The 21467-nt window shown below is 41.4% G+C and overlaps 1 protein-coding gene across 1 annotated transcript in view; it reads left to right on the top strand.

The window, feature by feature from the left end:
* Positions 1 to 21467, top strand: part of LOC114828643 (leucine-rich repeat transmembrane neuronal protein 4) — a 144565-nt gene that overhangs the window by 33143 nt on the left and 89955 nt on the right. Inside the window, exon 2 of the mRNA XM_029124901.2 lies at positions 3581 to 5142. Coding sequence (XP_028980734.1) covers positions 3581 to 5142 — 1562 coding nt within the window. The remainder of the gene's footprint in view (positions 1 to 3580; positions 5143 to 21467) is intronic.

The following is a 21467-nucleotide window of genomic DNA, read 5'->3' as shown; positions in this document are numbered from 1 at the left end:
CTGGGCTAAATCCAGAGTCTAGTTGATTCTAGACTAGGTCAAAAGTATGACCAGGTGGATAAGGACAGAGACAGCTACGGGCCCCCCAAACCAGGTACTCCGCAGGTGTGGACAAGGACCTCATCTCCTCCTAAAATGTAAAACTGGAGGAGACTGAGATAATTTAGAAAGTACATTCCTCATATCCCCCAGCACAATTATATAGCAGCGTAACACCTTGGAACTGAGATGGGGTGGTCCGGCAACACTGTGGCCCTACCCGGGGGAGGTCCTGGACAGGGCCCAACAGGCAGGAAATCAATCCACCCACATTGCCAGGCATCAACCAAAGGGACACCCACCAACCACAACCCCCCTGAATGAGGGCCGAGTATTGCCAGCAGCGTACAGCCCAATTGCACAAGTGCGCAACAGAGAGTCAACAGCAAGCCAGTGACTCTTTCCCCGAAAGGCATTGGAGGGAGGGCATCCCAGTGGCGACAAGAGCCCACCTGGCAAGACAGCAAGGGTGGACAGTATCAAGACTACTGGTCACCTTCACGCCCCCGGGCCAGGCTACACCTAATTATAAACCGTGCTGTAGAGATTCGTTTTTAGTAGACACTTGAAAGTTTGCACTGAGTTTGCATTTCTAACCTTAATTGGCAGATCATTCCACAGTAGTGGAGCTCTATGAGAAAAGGCCCTGCCGCCAGCTGTTTGTTTATAAATTCTAGGTACGATTAAAAGTCCTGCATCTTGCGATCGTAGGTTACGTGTAGGTATGTATGGCTGGATCATTTCAGCAAGGTAAGTAGGAGCAAGTCCATGTATTGATTTATAGGTTAAGAGTAAAACCATAAAATCAGCCCTAACCCTAACAGGCAGCCAGTGTAAGGACGCTAGTACAGGAGTAATGTGTTCAAATATTTTTGTTCTAGTTAGGATTCTAGCAGCCGTGTGCAGCACTAATTGAAGTGTATTTATTCATTTGTCTGGATAACCGGAGAGAAGAGCATTGCAGTAATCTAATCTAGAAGTAACGAAAGCATGGATAAATGTTTCTGCATCAGTTTGATAGAAAGTTTCTAACTTTTGCAATGTTTCGAAGATGAAAATAAGCAACTCTTGAGACATATTTAAATGTTCTTTAAAGGAGAGGTCAGGGTCAAGGGTAACGCCAAGGTTTTTTACAGTTTTTTGGGATACGACCATGCAGCCGTCGAAGTTCACAGTGAGATCTGCTAACAACGCTCTTTGTTTCTTGGGTCCAAAAACGAGCATTTCTGTTTTCCTTGAGTTTAAGAGCAAGAAATTCTCTGTCATCCACTTCCTAATATCTGAAACGCATGCTTCCAAAGTAGCTAATTTAGGGGCTTCTCCATGCTTCATTAAATAGTACCCACAAAACACCAGTCTGGACGTCAACAGTGAAGAGGGGACTTGGAGGCTGGTCTGATGAATTACATTTCCTTTTACATCACGTGGATGGCTGGGTGCGTTTGCGTTGCTTATGTGGCGAACACATGGCACCAGGATGAATTATGGGAAGGAGGCAAGACGGCGGAGGCAGTGCTTTGGGCAGTGTTCTGCTGGGAAACCTTGGGACCTGCCATTCATGTGGATGTTTCTTTGGTACGTAGCAACTACCTAAGCATTGTTTCAGATAATGTGCACCCTTTAATGGCAACTGTATTCCCTGATGGCATTGGCCTCTTTCAGCAGGATAATGTGCCCTGCCACAAAGCAAAACTGTTTCAGGAATGGTTTGAGGAACACAACAACGAGTTCAAGGTGTTGACTTAGCCTCCAAATTCTCAAGATCCAAATCCAATCGATCATCTTTGGGATGTGCTGGACAAACAAGTCTGATCCATGGAGGCCCTACCACCCAACTTACAGGACTTAAAGGATTTACAGCTAACATCTTGATGCCAGGTACCACAGCACACCTTCAGAGGTCTAGTGGAGTCCATGCCTAGATGGGTCTGGGCTGTTTTGGCAGCAAAAGTGGGACCTACACAATATAAGGCAGGTGGTCATAATGTTATGGCTGATTGGTGAATATAGGTATGAAGCTGTCAGGTGGTATTCTGTCTATAATGAAGTGGGCAGCACAGTCACCAGATCTCTTCCCTTTTGAGATGTTGTGGGAGCAGCTTGATCGTTTGGTACGTGAGAAGTGCCCCTCAAGCCAATCCAATTTATGGGAGGTGCTTCAGGAAGCATGAGGTGAAATCTCTTCAGATTACCTCAACGCACTGACAACTAAAATGCCAGAGGTCTGCAAGGCTGTAATTGCTGCAAATGGAGGATTCTTTGATGAAAGCGAAGTTTGAAGGACACAATTATTATTTCAATTAAAAATCACTATTTCTAACCTTGGCAGTAACTATATTTCTTATTCATTTAGATTTTTTTTCCCTATACAAACTAATTTCATGTATGTTTTCATAGAAAACAAAGACATTTCTAAGTGACCCCAAACATTTTGGACTCCTTTGTCTGGATCTCGATCTTACTGATACTTTTCATTCATAATGTTTAGTTCTGTATCACATGGGAACCTTTAGCATACATATACATACAATCATTCATATTTTCTTTTATAGAGAAAAGGCTAGGATGCTTGGACATTGTTAGTGCCATCGTCTAATATCTGACATAGCAATGAGCACACTAAATACAAGGATATTTAGAGTGTATCACATAACGGTGGATTGGCCCAGAGAAAAAAAATGCGTAAGAAATGGATGCACACCTCAGGAGGAAATCAATGGATTCCAATGGCAGATCATTAATGACTATGTAAGTGGAGCACTTTTAATGGAAACACCTCACCCTCACCTACTGAAGAAAACCGATTTCACACCAAGATAGTACAGTATACTGACCGATTCTCATGTCATCATCACAGTCTACAGCATTATTTCTTAAAATGTATTCTTGTGCCAAGTATGTAGCACTCGAATGCACCAAAAAAAATAAAGAACATACATTTTGATGTTTTTTTGTCTGTTCTTTTTGCTTATTTAATGGTTACTATGTCTTTTGGTTTGGCAGAGCAGAGCTGTTTAATTCCATAGGGTTTCTGGAGAGCTGACTCATTTGTTTAAAGATGGTGGAAGTGAACACTATGATTCACTCAGGCCCCTTAACCGCTCAGTTATGGTTCAATGTTGAAGTGGGTAGATTCGAAATTGATACGCCTCCGGATTTGTATACACAACCGCTAGCTCCTGAATGTTAATTTGCTGTATGCCAGCTTGCTTTTATGACTACTGTAGTTTTGCTTCAAGCAGTGTGGCCGCTTGCTCGAAGACTATTTTCAGACAGGGACAAAATAATATCTGCTTGTCTGATCTGTTGCAGTTAAAACCAAATGAAAACCACAATGTTTGACTCTTTTGAATTACATACATGTTGAATACATTATGCCTGAACATGTAGTGGTGGTAGCTGTGGGTTCAGATGAATTATTGACCCACATGGTTGATGACAACATTAACCTCATTATCAGCCACATTGAAAGATGCATTTTTGCTAGATGCTTTTAATAAAAATATTTTTCTTTTCTTTCCTCCTCTGCCCCTGTATACAGGCTCTGCCGTGCGGCGCCGCTGGCTTCTGGTGCCGCTGCTCATGCAGGTGTGGCTGGCAGCATCTCCATCCCTCAGTGAGCGCCCATGCCCCAAGAGCTGTCGCTGCGATGGGAAAATTGTGTACTGTGAGTCCAGCGCCTTTCGTGATGTGCCCAAAAACCTCTCAGGGGGCTGCCAAGGTCTGTCCCTACGTTATAACAGCCTGGCCAGTCTTAGAGCTGGACAGTTTGTGGGCCTCAACCAGCTTATCTGGCTGTACTTGGACCATAACTACATTGCCTCTGTGGACGTACTGGCCTTCCAAGGTGTGCGGAGGCTCAAAGAACTTATCTTGAGCTCCAACAAGATCACAATGCTTCACAACACCACTTTCCACCCAGTTCCCAACCTTCGCAACCTGGACCTGTCCTATAACAAACTGGCAGCCTTGCAGCCAGGTCAGTTCCAGGGCCTCCGCAAGCTACTTAGCCTGCACATGCGTTCCAACTCCTTGAAAAGCATTCCTGTGCGTCTGTTCCAGGACTGTAGAAACCTGGAGTTCCTGGACCTGGGTTACAACCGTCTGCGCAGCATAACCCGCAACGCATTCTCTGGCTTGCTGAAGCTGACTGAGCTGCACCTGGAGCACAACCAGTTCTCTAAGATCAACTTTTCCCACTTCCCACGCCTCTACAATTTGCGGGCACTTTACCTGCAGTGGAATCGCATCCGCTCCATGAGTCAGGGCCTGACCTGGACCTGGTCCTCCCTGCAGAAGCTAGACCTGTCTGGCAATGATCTGCAAGAGGTGGATGCTACAGTCTACCAATGCCTGCCCAACCTTCAAACGCTCAATCTGGATTCGAACAAACTCACCAATGTTTCCCAGGAGACCGTGTCAGCCTGGATTTCCCTGACCACCATCAGCCTGGCCGGGAATGTGTGGGACTGTGGTGCAGTTGTCTGCCCCCTGGTGGTTTGGCTGAGGAACTTCAAGGGGAACAAAGAGACCACCATGATCTGTGCTGCCCCCAAGGAGGCCCAGGGTGAGAAGGTCATGGATGCTGTAGACACCCGTGGTGTGTGTCGGGCTACCACCAACACACCCCTGATGGCCAGCGCACCACCTTCCCCCTTTAATGGCCCAGGCCAGACAGAGCGCCGCCCAGCCTACCCCACGACCCTGTCCGGGGGGGAAAATAGGGGGGAGGGATCTGTTGGGGGCCCTACGTCTCCAGCTGTTACCCCGCCTGTGGTGCCACCACCTGAACAGGAATTTGAGTCTGTGTCTTTTCACAAGATTGTGGCAGGGAGTGTTGCCCTTTTCTTGTCCGTGGTGATGATCCTGCTGGTTATCTATGTGTCGTGGAAGCGCTATCCAAGCAGTGTGAAGCAGCTGCAGGAGCACTCGGCCGCGGCTCGCAAACGCCGGAAAAAAGCCAGAGAGACTGAACGCACGCTGAGTTCACCACTGCAGGAGTACTATGTGGACTACAAGCCCAACAATTCGGAGGCCATGGATGTGCTTGTCAATGGGACGGGGCCCTGCACGTACACCATCTCAGGCTCCAGAGAATGCGAGGTATGACCCACATCATCCGCCACCCCTCCTAATCAAATATCTTCCACAGCGAGGCAACCTGAGGTAAATGTTTACACTGCTTTTGATAGATATTACATTTGTGGCTTTAGTTCCGTATCTGCTTTCTCAGAAGGGCTGTAGCTCTGCTTTGGAGTTTATGTAAGGAATGGTGTGTTGTGACAGGTAGTAGTTACACTTCACTTTAAGATTTTTGTGTCGCTATCCTGGTTTTGAGTAGTTTTCATTGTGTTCAAAGAAAATGTCTGGTATTCATTTACACCCTTGTCTCTTTTGAAAGGAAAACAATGTTTGATGTAAAATTGTGTTGAAATGCAAATAAGAACATACTATTATATTTATTTTCCTGGGTAATTTCGCGAGTTAAAGCATGTTGCTGCTGGCTTTGTTTGTGACAAGTGACAGCTTTTTCTATGAATTCAAAGTGGCATTTTTAATGGCTTATTTAGGTGCAGTTTTACCCTGCAAAATGAGAAATACTTTTATTTGTGTCCATTCTGACTCAGTTCATTTTTCAATTAGGTTCATCCCTGGACAATTGTTTAGTTGTGACATCTAGTAGGTTCTCTCTACATTGGTCATTTCACCATAATCTTGTTACTATGCTCGACAGATGATCACAATCATTGGAAAACACCTCCACATATCGCAGCATATGTACTACTAGAACGATGCAGTATCTAAAACTCTAAGGAGTGACATTACTTGGGAATGTGAGTGTGGCACTGTGAGAATGTCCTTTTGGAACAGCCTTGTTTTTGACACATAGCAACCGAGAGAAACTTAGTATATATTTGACACAATATTTACAATTTAGCTACTTCTGGTTTTGTCCTTTAAGTTGTATCTTTTGTTGTAAAATAAACAAAAATAGGCCAGGATTCTGTATAGGATCCCGCTTTTCTACTCATGAATGGTCTTTAATTAGATTTGATTAAACTGGTCTTCAATACGTTTTAAAGCTTATGCTCTGTGTTCTCTGAGAGAATTTAGCTCTAAAATAAAGTGTATTTTTATATTCAGACGTCTTTGAAGACAGCGTGTTTGTCAGTTTAGCTGTGGACTGACTGTCCCAATCATCTGCTTTTTATATTCGATGCTGCGCAAAATTGTCCTCTTACATGGTGGAAAATTGCTTAAATGGGTCTTCAAGCACAGTGGAAAAGTATAAACTAATCTTCCACTGCAATTTCTGGATTTTTTTCTTCTTTCCCTTTTGGGCCTTAATGTGTGACAAGCAAAACAGTGTCTCCTAAAAGGATACAGAAAAACGCCACATGAATGTGTAAAGTTTGTCTTATGACATCACAATATCCTTGAGGTAAATGTATGTTTATTTCTCATCAAAACCAAGTTCATTAAGTCATATTGTTAATTGCTTGAAAACCAACACACTGCAAACACTTGGAGGCTTGCCGGGGGCAACAAATCTGTCTGCACTTCAGCATGCAAGCAGAATTTATAGAGGGTAGTGTCTTTCGTTGACAATTAGGCATGCAAGAAACTTAAAACATTTCTCTCATCCTCCTAATCTTGTCTATTATGCACTGTGGTTCTGCGCCAAAGCTTGTTGTGGCCCCATTTGATCAGTGCTTAACGAGGGTGTTAGATCACCAATATAGCAATCACATTACCTGGGAAGGAAGCAAAAGCTGATACCTTTTTTCCAATTTCCCCCAGGTGGTTCTTTAATGGCACTCTCCACTTATGCTCCTACTTTGCTATCACACTTTCTTGCTTCTCTCCTTCAATGTATTATTATCTATAAAAAATTTTACCATTATTATTTTCTTCTACCAATCTGGCTTGGTAGTCATCCTTTTCACTCATTATGTACTTAAATTTTTTTTTTTAAAGATTCCTCTGTGAGGTCAGCTTGAGGATGTCTAAATAAAGTAAGTTATTTTCAGATTTTACCAAAATAATTATTATCCTGATATGTTACATGTCAGCAATTATTCAAAACGTTTAAGTGTCAACATTCATCCCAGTATAGCATGCATGGGATTTTGGTGTTGAAATGAGAATGCAAGAGCAGAAAATAACCCAATACTTACACTAATGTATGGTAGTCATTCTTTTGGCCAAAAACATGGCTGTCGCTACGATGAAGCATGATCTTACAGCAAGTCAATGACCCAAAAGCGCACACTGAAATCCATAAGAATCCATAGGCACAGACTGAAATACAGTCAACTCCAGAATTATTGGTACCCTTCATGAAAATTGCTAAAATCAATACAACCCCATTTCCAAAAATGTTGGGATGCTGTGTAAAATGCAAATAAAAACAGAATACAGTGATGTGCAAATTATTTATCCCTATATATTTAATTGAATATAGTACAAAGACAACATATCAAGTGTTGTAACTGAGAAATTGTTTTGGGAAAAATACGTGCACGATTTTGAATTTGATGCCAGTAACAGGTGTCAAATAAGTTGGGACAGGGGTATGTTTTCTCTGTGTTGCATCACCTCTTCTTTTAACAATAATCTGTGAGCATTTGAGAACTGAGGAGGCCAATTGTTGTAGTTTTGAAAGTGAAATGTTTTCCCATTCTTGCTTGATATACAGTAAGATTACAGCTGCTCAACAGTTCGGGGTCTCCTTTGTTGTATTATTCGCTTCATAATGCGCCAAATGTTTTTAATAGGTGACAGGTCTGGACTGCAGACAGACCAGTTTAGCACCCAGACTTTTTTACTATGGTGCCATGCTGTTGTAATATGTCCTAAATGTGGTTTGGCATTGTCTTGCAGAAATAAGCAAGGCCTTCCCTTAACGAGATGTAACCTGGATGGCAGCACATGTTGCTCCAAACCCTTGTATTTATTGTTCAGCATTAACAGTGCTTTCACAGATGTACAAGTCACCCAGGTCATCTGCACTAATGCACCCCCATACCATCACGGATGCTATCTTTTGAAATGTGCACTGATAATAAGCCAGATGGTCCCTCTCCTCTTTAGTCTGGAGGACGCGGCCTCGATGCTTCCCAAAAATATTTTGATTCGTCAGACCAAAGGACCATGGTGCACTTCGCCTCTTGCAAATTTTCAACAGTTCCATGGTTTTCACATTTCCTAAAGAATTCTGTATGGAAGAATAGTCTAAAATCCCTTTCAGACTATCTGCTAATCTCATAAATGATATTTCGTTTATTTGAGAGATTTGTAATGTTGGTATATTCAGTCCAAAAGTATGGGAACATTACAATTTCATGTAGCTCACAGTCTGTTAGTTTATACAGATATTTTTCTTTTGTCCAGGATGTTGATCATTTTCAAGGTGTCTGCATATTGTTTAATTCAGTCAGTTTATACTTCACATTTTAGTAGCTGTTCAAGCTTTAGGAATTGGAAATTTGAAGAGCTATTCAATCTTTTCTGTGACTACTTTGTGTCCTTTCCTCCAATGAAATGATGTTTAAGAATTGGAAATGGTCAGGTTTTACTGATTTCTGAAATATTTCTACTATCTTAAGTGGTTTTACAAAGGTGTCATCAGTCCAGGAGGGTTTACAGTTAACTAAATCAGCAATTGAACTATGTTATTCATTTATGTTAGTAATATGTTATTCATTTGAATTTATATTTTTCCCAGACCTACTCTATTGCACTCTACAGGAATAATCATAATTCAGGCGTTTCTTCTGCTTTCACTTTAAATTTTAAATCTCCCTGATTAATTTTGATAATACATTCAGTCTCCCCAAAAGCGTATCTATTTTATGCAACATCTATAACTTCTCATACGATTTAAACATTTAGAATTCTTAGTTTTACCCACAAGGTTTTCCATGGACACACAAATAGCAACGTATTTCGTACATTCCTTGAGTACTGTATCACATACATTGTGTCATGTACATTTTAATGAAAGTGCTTTGTATTACAAGTTGCTGTGTTAATTAATCCATTGCATTAATTTAGTTTTTTTGGTTTAGTTTTTTGGGTGGTGGTCAGTTATGTAGCTGAGTGATTATGCTAGTAGTGCAGATGTTTTTCTACTCTGAAAAAAAAATGAAAGTAATAATAACAACCTTGTCAGGTTATTGAGGCTGACAGTGCTATTAGAGTCATCCTGTGCTTGAGGCATAGCAGCCTGGAGAGTGGAGAGACCGGCTCAGAGGCAATCAGACAGGCTAGCTGGCAGGTAGGCAGACAGACAGACCAACTGGCAGTGGGGCAATGCTAGTTAGAACAGTATGCTGGCAGTGAGACAGGCTGAAAGGTAAAAGCAGGTACTCTGGCAGGGCAGGAAACATAGAGAGTTGGAAACTTGACACACAGACACGATAGAGAGTCCAAAAAGATCGGCAACCATCCAGATTAGACCGATAGATTGGCAAGGCTGGGTCCATACAGACATGCAGACGGATCTCCACAGACGGCTATCCATCATGTCACTGCCAGCTCAAAGCTTTTTTTGCCAGATCAAAGGTCTTTAAAGCAAAGTCCTGCAGATGGGCATGTTTTCCTCTGTGGGTGGATCAAACTGCAAGGCAAAAGAGGAAACAACAGACAGAATTAAAGGACAGATCATATCAAAGCAATGTCAAATCCTTTTACCCAATTCGGACTGGGTCAGTGAGTATGTCTGTAACTTATCGAGGTCAGCTATGCTAAAATGACCATGATCTGATACGCTACTATTACTATATATATTTTTGAAGATTACTGTATATACTTGAATGTTTTCTGTGATTTCCTGCTTATGGCAGGTGACACAGAGTTTCACAGTTCGTATACCTTCATCCTGTTCTTAGGTTTGTGTCTTCACTGGAATGCATGTGCTGGATATTCACATGCAGGGGGGCACATATGGGTAACCTTTTGCTCTCGTTCTAGGCTATTCTTAGAGGTCTCATATATTTTCCCCACCCTTTTCCGAATTTTCTTCAAACCCATACAGTATTGCTTCTTGTTAATGACCTGTCTGTCTTTTGACCTGGCCTGGATCTTGTTGTATACGTTGACTGTATGGCAAGTACTGCTGCTGCTACTGCATCAACTAATGCTGTTTGGCTGCCTTCCACTGCAGGAAAATGCACACCACTCATGATTGATTACTTAAATTCTTCTTGCCTTGGTTTAGTATTCCACTCTCATGTCCAGCATGCAGCCTTTTCGCATTAGAGTAACGGGATAGATTCAAACACGCGTTTGAAGTCGCTTACCGTGTCAAAAACCTATGTTTTCATCAATGTCATGCATCCCCAGGCATCAACTGGCAAATAGAAAGATGAGGAGGTTGAGAGAAGGGAAGTAAGAGCGAGAAAGACAGAGATAGAGGTAAGGGGCTGAGAGAAAGGAAGTAGGTGCGAGCAAGAGTGAGAAAGAGAGAAGGGGGTGAGAGAATTGAAAAGTGATGGTGGACGCTCACTCACACACCTTCCCTCAAGATATATGTGGCCTATGAAGCAACCCTGAGAGCACTCCTTGCCATAAAAGTCATATATTCGAAGGCCATCTCTTTCAATCTGAAATACAGTATAATGGTGCCTTTTATCGATTGGATTAGCAAGGTAATAAAGGGTCTTTATTGACAAAACCGACAATGGATACGTTTGGGATGGTTTGTGCCATAAAGCCAGCAAGGACACTTAAGGACTAGAGCACCTCTATCCAACTCATTGAACACCTGTTGAACTGTAAGAATAATCATAGATTAAGATGATAATGAAAGAAGGCGTACATCATGCAGAGTTTCACATGGATTTAACTGTGTTTATACCATATGGAATATTAAACACCCTAAGAGTATGCAAAAAAAAATCATTTTTGCCAGTAAATGCTCTGAAAATTAAACATGGTTGCAATTTGAGTTGAATTTATGCAAATATCTGGTTACAAAATTAGGTACAGAAAGCGTGTACCTAAATGTACCAGCTTGCAAAATGTTATTACAGATTTGAAAATTTGAGACACAAGTACACAGACATTTTACATGTTTAATATTCCATAATACTACAGTATACTACAGTAGAACTGAATTTTACAATGCACATTCATTTCTGTATTATGGGGCAGTTTGATGTCTTCAGGACAGATATACGGGAGGCAGAAGTTTACTTTGTTTACTACCCAGTCATTTGTTCAATTAGTTTTAAATTCATGGATGTTACCAAGTATATACTTTGATCACTATTCAGGCTGGTAACACTCTTCTTTTGTCAGTGTTATCCCGACATCTCACCTGTGGGACAATTTAATTGATAAATGGGCTTAAACGCCATATAAAACAACATAAGCAAACATCTATTGGTAGAAATGACATCTATTGGTAGAAATGTTAGTTTCTATTTACATGTTTTATTAGTGATAATGCTTTCTCATGTTTAGGGTGCTGCAGACGGTCATTCGATTTGTTCTATATTTACATATAATTTTTTTATATTTGAAAAGTAATCTCGTTTTTCATTTTCATATGATTACAGGAAAATTATAGGAAAAACATTTATTGACAGGAAATGAATTGTCTTTACGTTCATCTTGTTTTTGGAGGGTGAAGATCTTCAGCTTTTCCAGTTTATGTCATTTAGGTTAATAATAATTGTTGAAAACTTTAAAAACCTGTGATTGGTCAGCGCCTAGCAAGCCTTGCAGGGGATTTGCGTAACAATTTTAAAATCCAAATTAAATAAGTAGAAGAGGAGTTGGGAACTCGTTGGTCGAATGTTGACACGAAAGTGCTTTTGCCTGCAAGCAGTTGACCAATCATGTTCATGTTGTCATGCTGCATCACGCCGCTGCTAAACTAATCCTTTCAAACAGCACTGACAAAAGTGTGATTCCCCCTGTTTCCGTGTCTGCATTGAAAAAAATATTATTAGCTCGACATGAAACAATGAGCTGGTTACAAGTCTTGTAACAATTTGGTTGAAATTAGAAACGTAAGTTATTTTAACCTCGCACTAAATGAATGTAATGATTCACACTTAAGGTAAAGATCCCTTACATTCTGATTGTCATCACAGCAGTGTCCAATCAATCCTCCCTTATTTTCAGTGATGAAAATGTATTATCAGCACATGTTAAGCTTTTGATGCCAGTGTCTGTACATAGTTTGTTGTCTCATTCCGAAAGGATGTGGCTTCTGCTTCCTCTTTTCCAACCATTCATGCTTTTCACTTCATTAGATGTCTTATGAAGATGAGTGGGCATGTTGCTTTTAGCTCTGGGACATCCCTATCTAAAGTGGGACACGTTCCAAAATGATGCGTAATCAGTGCAAAGGGGCTGTGCTTTTAATCACTTCACCACACACTCTTTCCTATCCACTACTTCCTCTTAGGCTGTAATGTCTCTCTCTCTTTCTCTGTCAGACTCGTGAATCTAATGTATTTCTGATTTGCCACTGTAGCTTCTCTTCAGTGCCATAGTTTAGCTGGATGGGCTTCCATTTTTAAGGTAGTCAGATCTCTGTGGCATTGAATAATGCTGTTGCTCATTCAGGAGGGTAGAGGTAAAAGGTTGTTTTCTTAAAGGACAATGTCTACTATGTCAGTGTGTACATGCAAATGTGCATGCTAAAGGCAGTAATTAACTGCCAGTAGACGAACCAGATTTAGGTTAACCAGTTGTTGATGTTTTGCACTTTTGACCGCTATAGATGATGAGAGTGGATTAATCTGTGCGGTTGACGTAAGAGTGCTTGGGTGAGATTAAAACTGGTACTGTAGTTTCAAGCTGGTTATCAGTTGAAGCGTGAATTAGATCACCAATAGAACAAATACCGCTTTGTCTATTCTATATAGGGCAGCAGGTATAGATACAAGATAAAGTGGAACACATCTGCTTCTTTGCAAACATCTTTGAAATGTCAAAGTGATTATGAGAACCTCTTCATTAATTATGATTTAAAGAGATAAGTGCAGTTAGGTAGAATAATAATAACACAACACTTTGTTGAAAGACAGAAAAATTCAAAGCCAGATAGAATGAGGACAGGCAAGGGGAAAGGAGGCTAGAAATTCAGAGGTGTGGATAGATAGAGAGAGAGAGAGAGAGAGAGAGAGAGATGGATGGATAGTTTGAGGGAGAGTAGTAGAGAGAAAGGCTGCACATCGTTTTCTCTCTGACCTGAGAGGCGCAGCCTGTTTGATTTAGTGCCAATCACAGTTTTTAATGTCTGCGAGGCGCATCATAATTTATTAGGATTATCATAAACTTGTGCTGGGAGCTGGTGCAAGGGCACTTGTGCCTCCCCCTCAAAATGAATTACTTGCTGCCAGCGCGGGCGTCAATCAGGCCAAAAATGTCAGACTTCAGCTTTTTCCCACTTTGTTTTTCCTCAACCTTTCCCTGCAGCCTGGCAAATCTAGGACCCTGATAAATATTCATCCCTTCATACTCTGCCATGGAGAGGATGGAGATGGCCAAGGATGTTAGGTGGGGAAAGGCTGAGAGGGCCTTGCTGTTATCGCTGTGTGTTCGTGTGGGCTGTATATATCTTTGGGCACCTAGAATGAACTCAGAATCTCTCGCTCTGTGTTCATCAAGCAGGCTGATCCAAGAGTCATTGAATGTCTTGTCTTGAATGCGATGGGGAGGCTTTATGTTGTCTTTTGAAGTACTAAGGGCTTATTCCACTCCCTTGCATTTACATAAACTGGGTTTTGATGAATTAATAATAAATTCAATTAATCATGGTTGGCAGAGTGTAGGCAAGGGAACAGAAAGGGCAGGATTGTTGAGGATGCTTTGAGAAATTTTTGATCGGATAAGACCTTTTCCCTTTTTGGTGTGTCTGGAAAACGTGAAAGTTGGTGAGATGTTTTTGACCTAAGAGGGATTTTGATTTGATTGCTATATCAATGCATTGATCCCTGAGACATTGCACCGCATGGGATTGTGTCCTAGGCCTGCAAACACACACCCACAGCCCATACCCCTTCAGTGCTTAGTGTGTGAAGTCATGACTAAACAGATTTCCTCTGTGTATGATGGTTTAAGGCAGTGGGTCTGATGAGAAGAGTTGCATCAGATGTGCATTTCTTCCTCTTTTCAAATTAAGTGCTACGTTATGTGGTCTCCATTCTCATCTTAGTCTCCCGTAGGCTCAGGCCACATTTCAGTTAGTCTGTTTTTCTCCAAAGATTATTGACCTGCAATTTATAATTACCCAGTGTAAAGCTCCCACAGCCCCCGCCAAGGCATGTTGAGGAACATTTCAATGAATGGTAAATCCATGTAAAAAAAATGCGTATGTGTTTGGGGCGGAGGTGAGGCGGGGCGGGGCGGGGGGGGGTTCTGGTGCTGAACACAGTGGGAGTATGGGAATCAGTCTAAAAGCCTAATTAATCCAGCCTCCCTTAATTAGCCTCTGTCCCCTCTATTTGGCACTTTCCAATTAGCTATCTTTCCTATCCTCTCTCTTTCACACTCTGTCCTCTGTCTGTCTGTTTTGCCATCTCTCTCAAGCCTGTGAGAACAGTGACAATATGCTGCGAGGTGATAAACAAGCTCTTTTCGCTGTGGAGGGCAGCTTAGGCGGAGGGTGTAGGTGTCTGAGCTGTCGTCTGTGTCGCCGCGAGAGGACGAGACAAAAAGCCCAGCTGCAGGGCTCCGGGTGTTTTTGTGTGTCTCGCAAGGCAGGTGGTCATTGTGCCGTGCGATGGCACCAAGCCCCGAACACTGCACCTCCCTGCGTCTTCATGCCGATTACTAATGTGCCACTTCGGTGGTCCACAGCCCATGCCATTGGTGAACACAGACAGATAGTGGCCTCCAGCTAGAATGAAATGACAGACTGTGGCTTTAGCTGTTGTGGCAGTAGTTGCTACTTGTCCGCATGACAGACATTTCCTTCTCTCAGGCTCAGGCGTTCAGTCTGGGCCCGGCATAATGATGGCTTTAGTCAGGTGTTCCCCAGCTGCCCTGAGCCCGCTGACCAACAGTAGCAGTCGATGTTCTCGTTCTATTTGTTTTTTTGCAGTTTGATTCCAAATTAAGGAAGGGATAGGCACCAATTATTGTCTGTGTAGTTCTAAAAGAAATGCACTACAGATATGAATTGAATTCAAGCTCACTTTAAGTGTACGTTTTAACAGTATCGATATAAACACTATACACAGGCAATTCTAAAAAATACATGAAGACACGTAAAGATGGGGTAGTTGCGTATCAAGGTCATTGTCCTCTCCAGCTGTGTTCCAACAGATGTCCGCCTGAATTTGTTTAGCATTCTCTCTTTTTCATCTATGACCTTTCATTTCCGTGGGGAAGCCCACACTTGGTTAGATTATGGGTGATGGAGTAGTAGAGGTAACTGTCCATGGTTAGAGGTGAAACTCTCTCTTTTGAGTCTTCAAATGTGAACATATCTTTATTTCCTGACTCCTCTTGATAATGTGATTAATGCATTTTAATGTATCATCTCATAAGTCAGAATCTAGGTCAGGCAGCACTGAAATAGTTATTAGCTATATTTATTTAAAAAGCTGTATTTATGTGGTGAACATTTATCTGGCCATTACTTTTCAGGTTCAAGCGTTTTACAGATAACCTTTAAACAGACAACAATGTCGTATTTTTACATTTACATTCCACCTGTAGTGAAGCCTCTCCAATTACCTAAGACCCTGTTGAAAGCCTTCTCCAAACACAACAACTGTCCCCTCCCATCTTCCATCCATTCAATCTAGCTCACTTGGAACCAATGAGCTTACTGTATGTGAATGGTTCTTCCTGTTCGGCAGAGACACTATGCGGACAAAGTGAACAATAATGTACAGTATAGCGAGACGCAAATCATGTGGCCATGATGGGTTAAATGCAGCCATTTTATCATGTGGTCAATCTGAATGTGCTTTCAAATACTGAATATCGATAGTGTTTTGTTACAATACCATTTTCTGAGTTTTATGTGTTTATGTGGCAGACAATGCCCATGTGAATGTTTATTGGTTGTTAATAGCCACATTGTTAATTATACAAGTCTGAACAATTTAACTTTGGGAGACCTTGGACCATAGATGCAATGAATTTTATGCAAATTGGTCATTCAGCGCTTAAATCTTTTCCCTGCACAATTGAAATTGGCAGGAAATCCCTCAAGGCAGACTTATGGGCAAAGGCAAATGTGTTCTTTCTGAGGAGAGAGACCTCTGTATCAATTTGCTCAACTCTAAGTCACACAGGTTGAGGGGCAAATTATTTTAAAGTTTCCTTGGTATATTGCTTTTCATACCACCACCAAGTGGCTAACTGACATGACATTGAATGGGAGGGTGTGCCTCTTTGCCCTTTACATTCGTGTTACATGCTCCAAGGCCTTTTCATCTCACAGGAATTTGCATTTTAATTTGGCCTTTACAGAATATGGGGAATAATAATAACCAACTGGAAGAAACAGTAATGCTACAAGAGTTTCTCTACTGAAACACTAACGAAGAGACAAACAAGAAACAGCCAGATTAAACAACAAATCCTGCTAGGTGCATTGAATATTTATTCAAATGCCTAACCAGTTCTGTCATATAACTGAATTACAAATGTTATGTTGACATTTGATTCTGTTCAATACAAATATATATGAAAAATGGACACTAAAAATCTATTATTGTATGGTGACATAGGTTTCATATTTGGAAATGTTAATAATGTAAGAAAAAACTATTTTGCTTGCATAACTATTCAACCCCCAACCAATAATGTTTGGTAGAACCACTTTTTGCTGCAATAATAGCTTTACAGTAAGTCTCTTGTGGGAGGGATTTTGGCCTATTCCTCTTGGTAGATTTTGCTTGGTTGAATGATGATTGTGGATTGAATTTGAAATGGCTGGAATCAATCACTGACTGAGCCACTGTAGGACATTCACAATGTTGTTGTTGCTTTGGCCCTGTACTTGGGTTATTGTACGGATGAAAAGTGAATTTTCCCCTTAGCTTCAATTCTGTGTTTAGTTTTTTGCTGTCCTTGGGTTTCTTGAAAGGCACTTAAAATGTATTATTATTATTATTGTTATTAATTCTTAAGAAAGCTGAAACATGTTCTCGAGCTGTTTTACCCTGCTCCATCAATTATTACCACCGCAAACACATACTTCACTTTAGGGATGGTGTGTCTTTGGTTTCTGCTACACATAGCACTTTGAGTTTTTGCAGTAAACAAAACATTGTTTACTGTTTTAAGCTTATATACACCACAATTTAAGCCCATGGTATTGCTGCCAAAAACAACAACAACTGCTTTTCAGTTTCTGGAGTTCAATACATGTAAACAGTTTTCTATCAATAGTAATTTAATGTTCTTTCCTATGTTTTCATCTGCCTCTGAGCCAATGCAATGGATATTAAAACCTTTTTGTGGGAATACTGCGTGCACTGAAGATCTGAGTAAATTGAAGCTACTCAACCACAAAAAGCTTGTCCCTGACGATGAAAGAACACTTGCCTCTTCCATGTTTTGTTTCAGTACAGGATATATATTTTGCCTTCATTACAATATCTCATGCAAATGTTTTTTTAAATTTATTGAGCCCTTAATATGTGCCTTTGAGTTCTTTTGTACTGCTTTTGACAAACTCCTTTTGTTGATAATGCTTAAATTTTGCTTTTTTGCTTTTAGTTCTGATCCTGTGCATGCTCGTATAGCAGTTGTATTCACGGTGTGGTTTGTATGCTTTAATGCATTCTGCATTAAATCCTTGATTGCCCACTCAGGATTATCTGTTGCAGTCTTGGGGATACCAGAAAAGATTATGTTGCCACACATCTTTTGGGTTTGTGAGTCCAGCAACTTCGCTTTCATCTCCTTGTTTTAACCAACATCCCAGTCTGTGCCACATGCAAAGGCCTATACCTCAGATGTAAGTGCACGATTGGATGTAAGTGCCCAGCTTGAGCATCCCAGCCTTAATGAACTCTCCCTATTCAGGCATTCCATCTGTATTTGGATTAAACCCAGAACGCTACGATCCACTCTGACGGTAAGCAGGTTGTCCGTGTCTGTGGATTAATGGTTTTTCCCATTTTTTGCTTGGTTGGTTTAGCGACCTGATGTTGTTTAGCTATCTGCTCTGAAAGTTGATGTTGCTGGACAGCTTCTATTTCCCAATATTGCTGGTGAAAACTCAGCATTATGTTGATCATAGTCTTTTGTTTTGTGCCTTCGTCTAGGTAATAAAATATCAGTTCTTTAGGTTAAAGTTATTGAATATCAAGGTACTGTATATTCCACTCACAGGCTTTCTGTTGGCTCGTCAGACAGAGATGTCCTGTGGCGAATCACGGTCCTTCAAAGAGCTTCCTCCTGAAGCAATGACAAGTCAGGGTGTTTTGCCAAAAATAGAGCTATTCTGTGAGGTGGTGCCTTTTCTGCCTTTTATGTTCCAGTGTTACTTGGTTCAGTTTGTTTTCAGTTTGTTTTTCTCTGGGTGGTCTGTAAAAGTATTCATCCCCCCTCCTACGCCAGCCTGTAAACCAGGCCTGTTCACAGGCTGTGAGGAGCTGAGCTCTGCTGGCTCTGTGAAGGCTATATGAGAGGCTCTGTGGCTTTGTGGTCAAATACTGGTATCAGTGGTGGTGACTCACTATGATGCGGCTGCAGACTTAACCCTCTGTAACTAATGTAACCCTCCGGCACCACCATAATTCTCTCATTGAAAGTCTTTCTGTTCACTTGTGTCTTCCATTTCTGTGTCTTTCTACTTTCCTCTTATTCCACGTTTCTCTCACATTCTCACTTCCTTTCTCACTCTTCTTCACTCGTAATTCTTTTTTCCTCACCTATCTTGCTCAATCTTTTTTTCCTCCTGTAAGTCTTTTCTTTTAAACGCTGGAACTTATCCCTATTCTTGCATTTTTCTTGGGTGTTTAGATTGGATACAGCACTCAGACCCCTTTTCACTCTTGTAAAGAAATCGATTTCTTCTGTGTTGTTCTGTCAGCTCTCCATGTCCTCAATGCTGTCCTCTACCTCTTAGTCCGTGCTCAGCATGATTTGCATGGCCTACTTTCTGTGTGGGTTTCGGTTAATACCCCCATCAAGGGGCTCCTGAGCAGTAAACACTTCACTCGCCATGAGTGCCAGCGGGCCCTCCCCAAAGAAATGATCCACTTAAGTCCCACTTGGCTTATGCCTTCTACATCCTCTTGAGCCAAAACACTCCCACCCTTATCTCTTTGAGCCAGTCACACACCTCTATGTGTCCAGATAACGTTTGGCTCTAGCATTATGAGCCTGTCAATCACAAGCGTAAGACATAAATGAACCAATCCTGTGTAGCACCTATGTTCTTAATGGACTGTAATAGAATACGGTCAATACAGGTTTTATGTCAGAGGACTGGGATGGCCATTGCAAAAGCTTGATTCTGTGGTAAGAGAAATTTTTGTGTGGAACTGGAGGAATGTTTCAGATTATAGTCCCCCCTTTTCCCTATTCATAGAAGCAGATATATTTTGGTCTAAGCATAGGTGTCACCACATATTAACCCCCTAGTGAAACAGGAAGTCATGGATGACCACTTAAACATTCCTAACAACTCATATGCAAATGAGAAAAGATGAATGGGAGGATACTTCAATTAGATTTGGTTCATAAAAGTATATATAACTAGCAAGTACATTTGATTTCCTGTGGTAGGTCAGCCAAAAAATTGCGGAAATTAAGCCTCTTCTAAAAAAATCTAATCTGGATCCCGACATATTAAACAATATAGGCCAATATTGAACCTCCCGTTCCTCTCAAAAATCTTAGAAAAATGTGTTTCCCAAAAACTGAATGCTTTCCTGAAGACAAATAACATTTATGAAATGCTCCAGTCCGGTTTCAGATCCCGTCATAGTACTGAGACTGCACTTGTGAAGGTAACAAATGACCTTCTAATGGCCTCAGACAAAGGTTCTGCATCCATCCTGTTGCTTCTTGATCTTAGTGCTGCTTTTGACACTATTGATCACTTCCTTCTCTTAGAGAGACTGGAAACCCATATTTGGCTACATGGACATGTTCTTGCCTGGTTTAAATCTTATTTATCTGAAAGATATCAGTTTGTTAGTGTTGATGGCATATCCTTTGAGAAGTCAAATGTATGCTTTGGTGTTCCTCAAGGCTCGGTTCTGGGCCCACACAGTTATATATTTCAATGAAGCATGGAGAAGCCCCAAAATGTGCTACTTTGGAAGCATGTGTTTCAGATATTAGGAAGTGGATGACAGAGAACTTCTTGCTCTTAAACTCAAGAAAAATAGAAATGCTCGTTTTAGGATCCAAGAAACAAAGAGTGTTGTTAGCAGATCTCACTGTGAAACTCGATGGCTGCATGGTCGTATCCCAAAAACTTCTCTTTGATGAACATATAAATTATGTCTCAAGAGTTGCTTATTTTCATCTACGAAACATTGCAAAAATGTGAAACTTTCTAACAAAAACTGATGCAGAAAAACTAATCCATGCTTTCGTTACTTCTAGACTAGAATACTGCAATGCTCTTCTTTCCGGTTACCCTGAGAAATCAATAAATAAACTTAAATAAGTGCTGCACACGGCTGCTAGAATCCTAACTAGAACAAAAAAATTTGAACACATTACTCCTGTACTAGCTGCCTGTTAAGTTTAGGGCAGATTTTAAGGTTTTACTCTTAACCTATAAATCAATACATGGACTTACTCCTACTTACCTTGCTGAAATGATCTAGCCATACATACCTACACGTAACCTACGATCGCAAGATGCAGGCCTTTTAATTGTACCTAGAATTTCTAAATAAACAGTCGGAGGCAGGGCCTTTTCTCATAGAGCTCCACTACTGTGGAATGATCTGCCAATTAAGGTTAGAAATACAAACTCAGTGCAAACTTTCAAGTGTCTACTAAAAACGAATCTCTACAGCACTGTTTATGATTAAGTGTAGCCTGGCCCGGGGGCGTGAAGGTGACCAGAAGGCTTGATAATGTCCACCCTTGCTGTCTTGCTAGGTGGGCTCTCGTTGCCACTGTGATGCCCTCCCTCCAATGCCTTTCGGGGGAAGAGTCACTGGCTTGTTGTTGTCTCTCTGTGGCGCACTTGTGCAATTGGGCTGTACTCTGCTGGCAATACTCAGCCCTCATTCAGGGGGTTGCAATTGGTGGGTGTCCCTTTGGTTGATGCCTGGCAATGTGGGTGGATTGATTTCCTGCCTGTTGGGCCCTGTCCGGGGCCTCCTCCGGGTAGGGCCACAGTGTCGCCAGACCCCCCCGTCTCAGTCCCAAAGTCTTACGCTGCTATTCTATTGTTCTGGGGGATTGGGTCAGTTCTCCTTCCCCACTAAGTTCTCCTTCTCCACTATAAATCATTGTTGATATGAGGAATG

This window comes from Esox lucius, chromosome 14 (assembly GCF_011004845.1).
Source record: "Esox lucius isolate fEsoLuc1 chromosome 14, fEsoLuc1.pri, whole genome shotgun sequence".
In the NCBI taxonomy this organism is placed as follows: domain Eukaryota; kingdom Metazoa; phylum Chordata; class Actinopteri; order Esociformes; family Esocidae; genus Esox; species Esox lucius.
The sequence above is the reverse complement of the archived record's forward strand: the minus strand, read 5'-3'. Positions and strand labels throughout refer to the sequence as shown.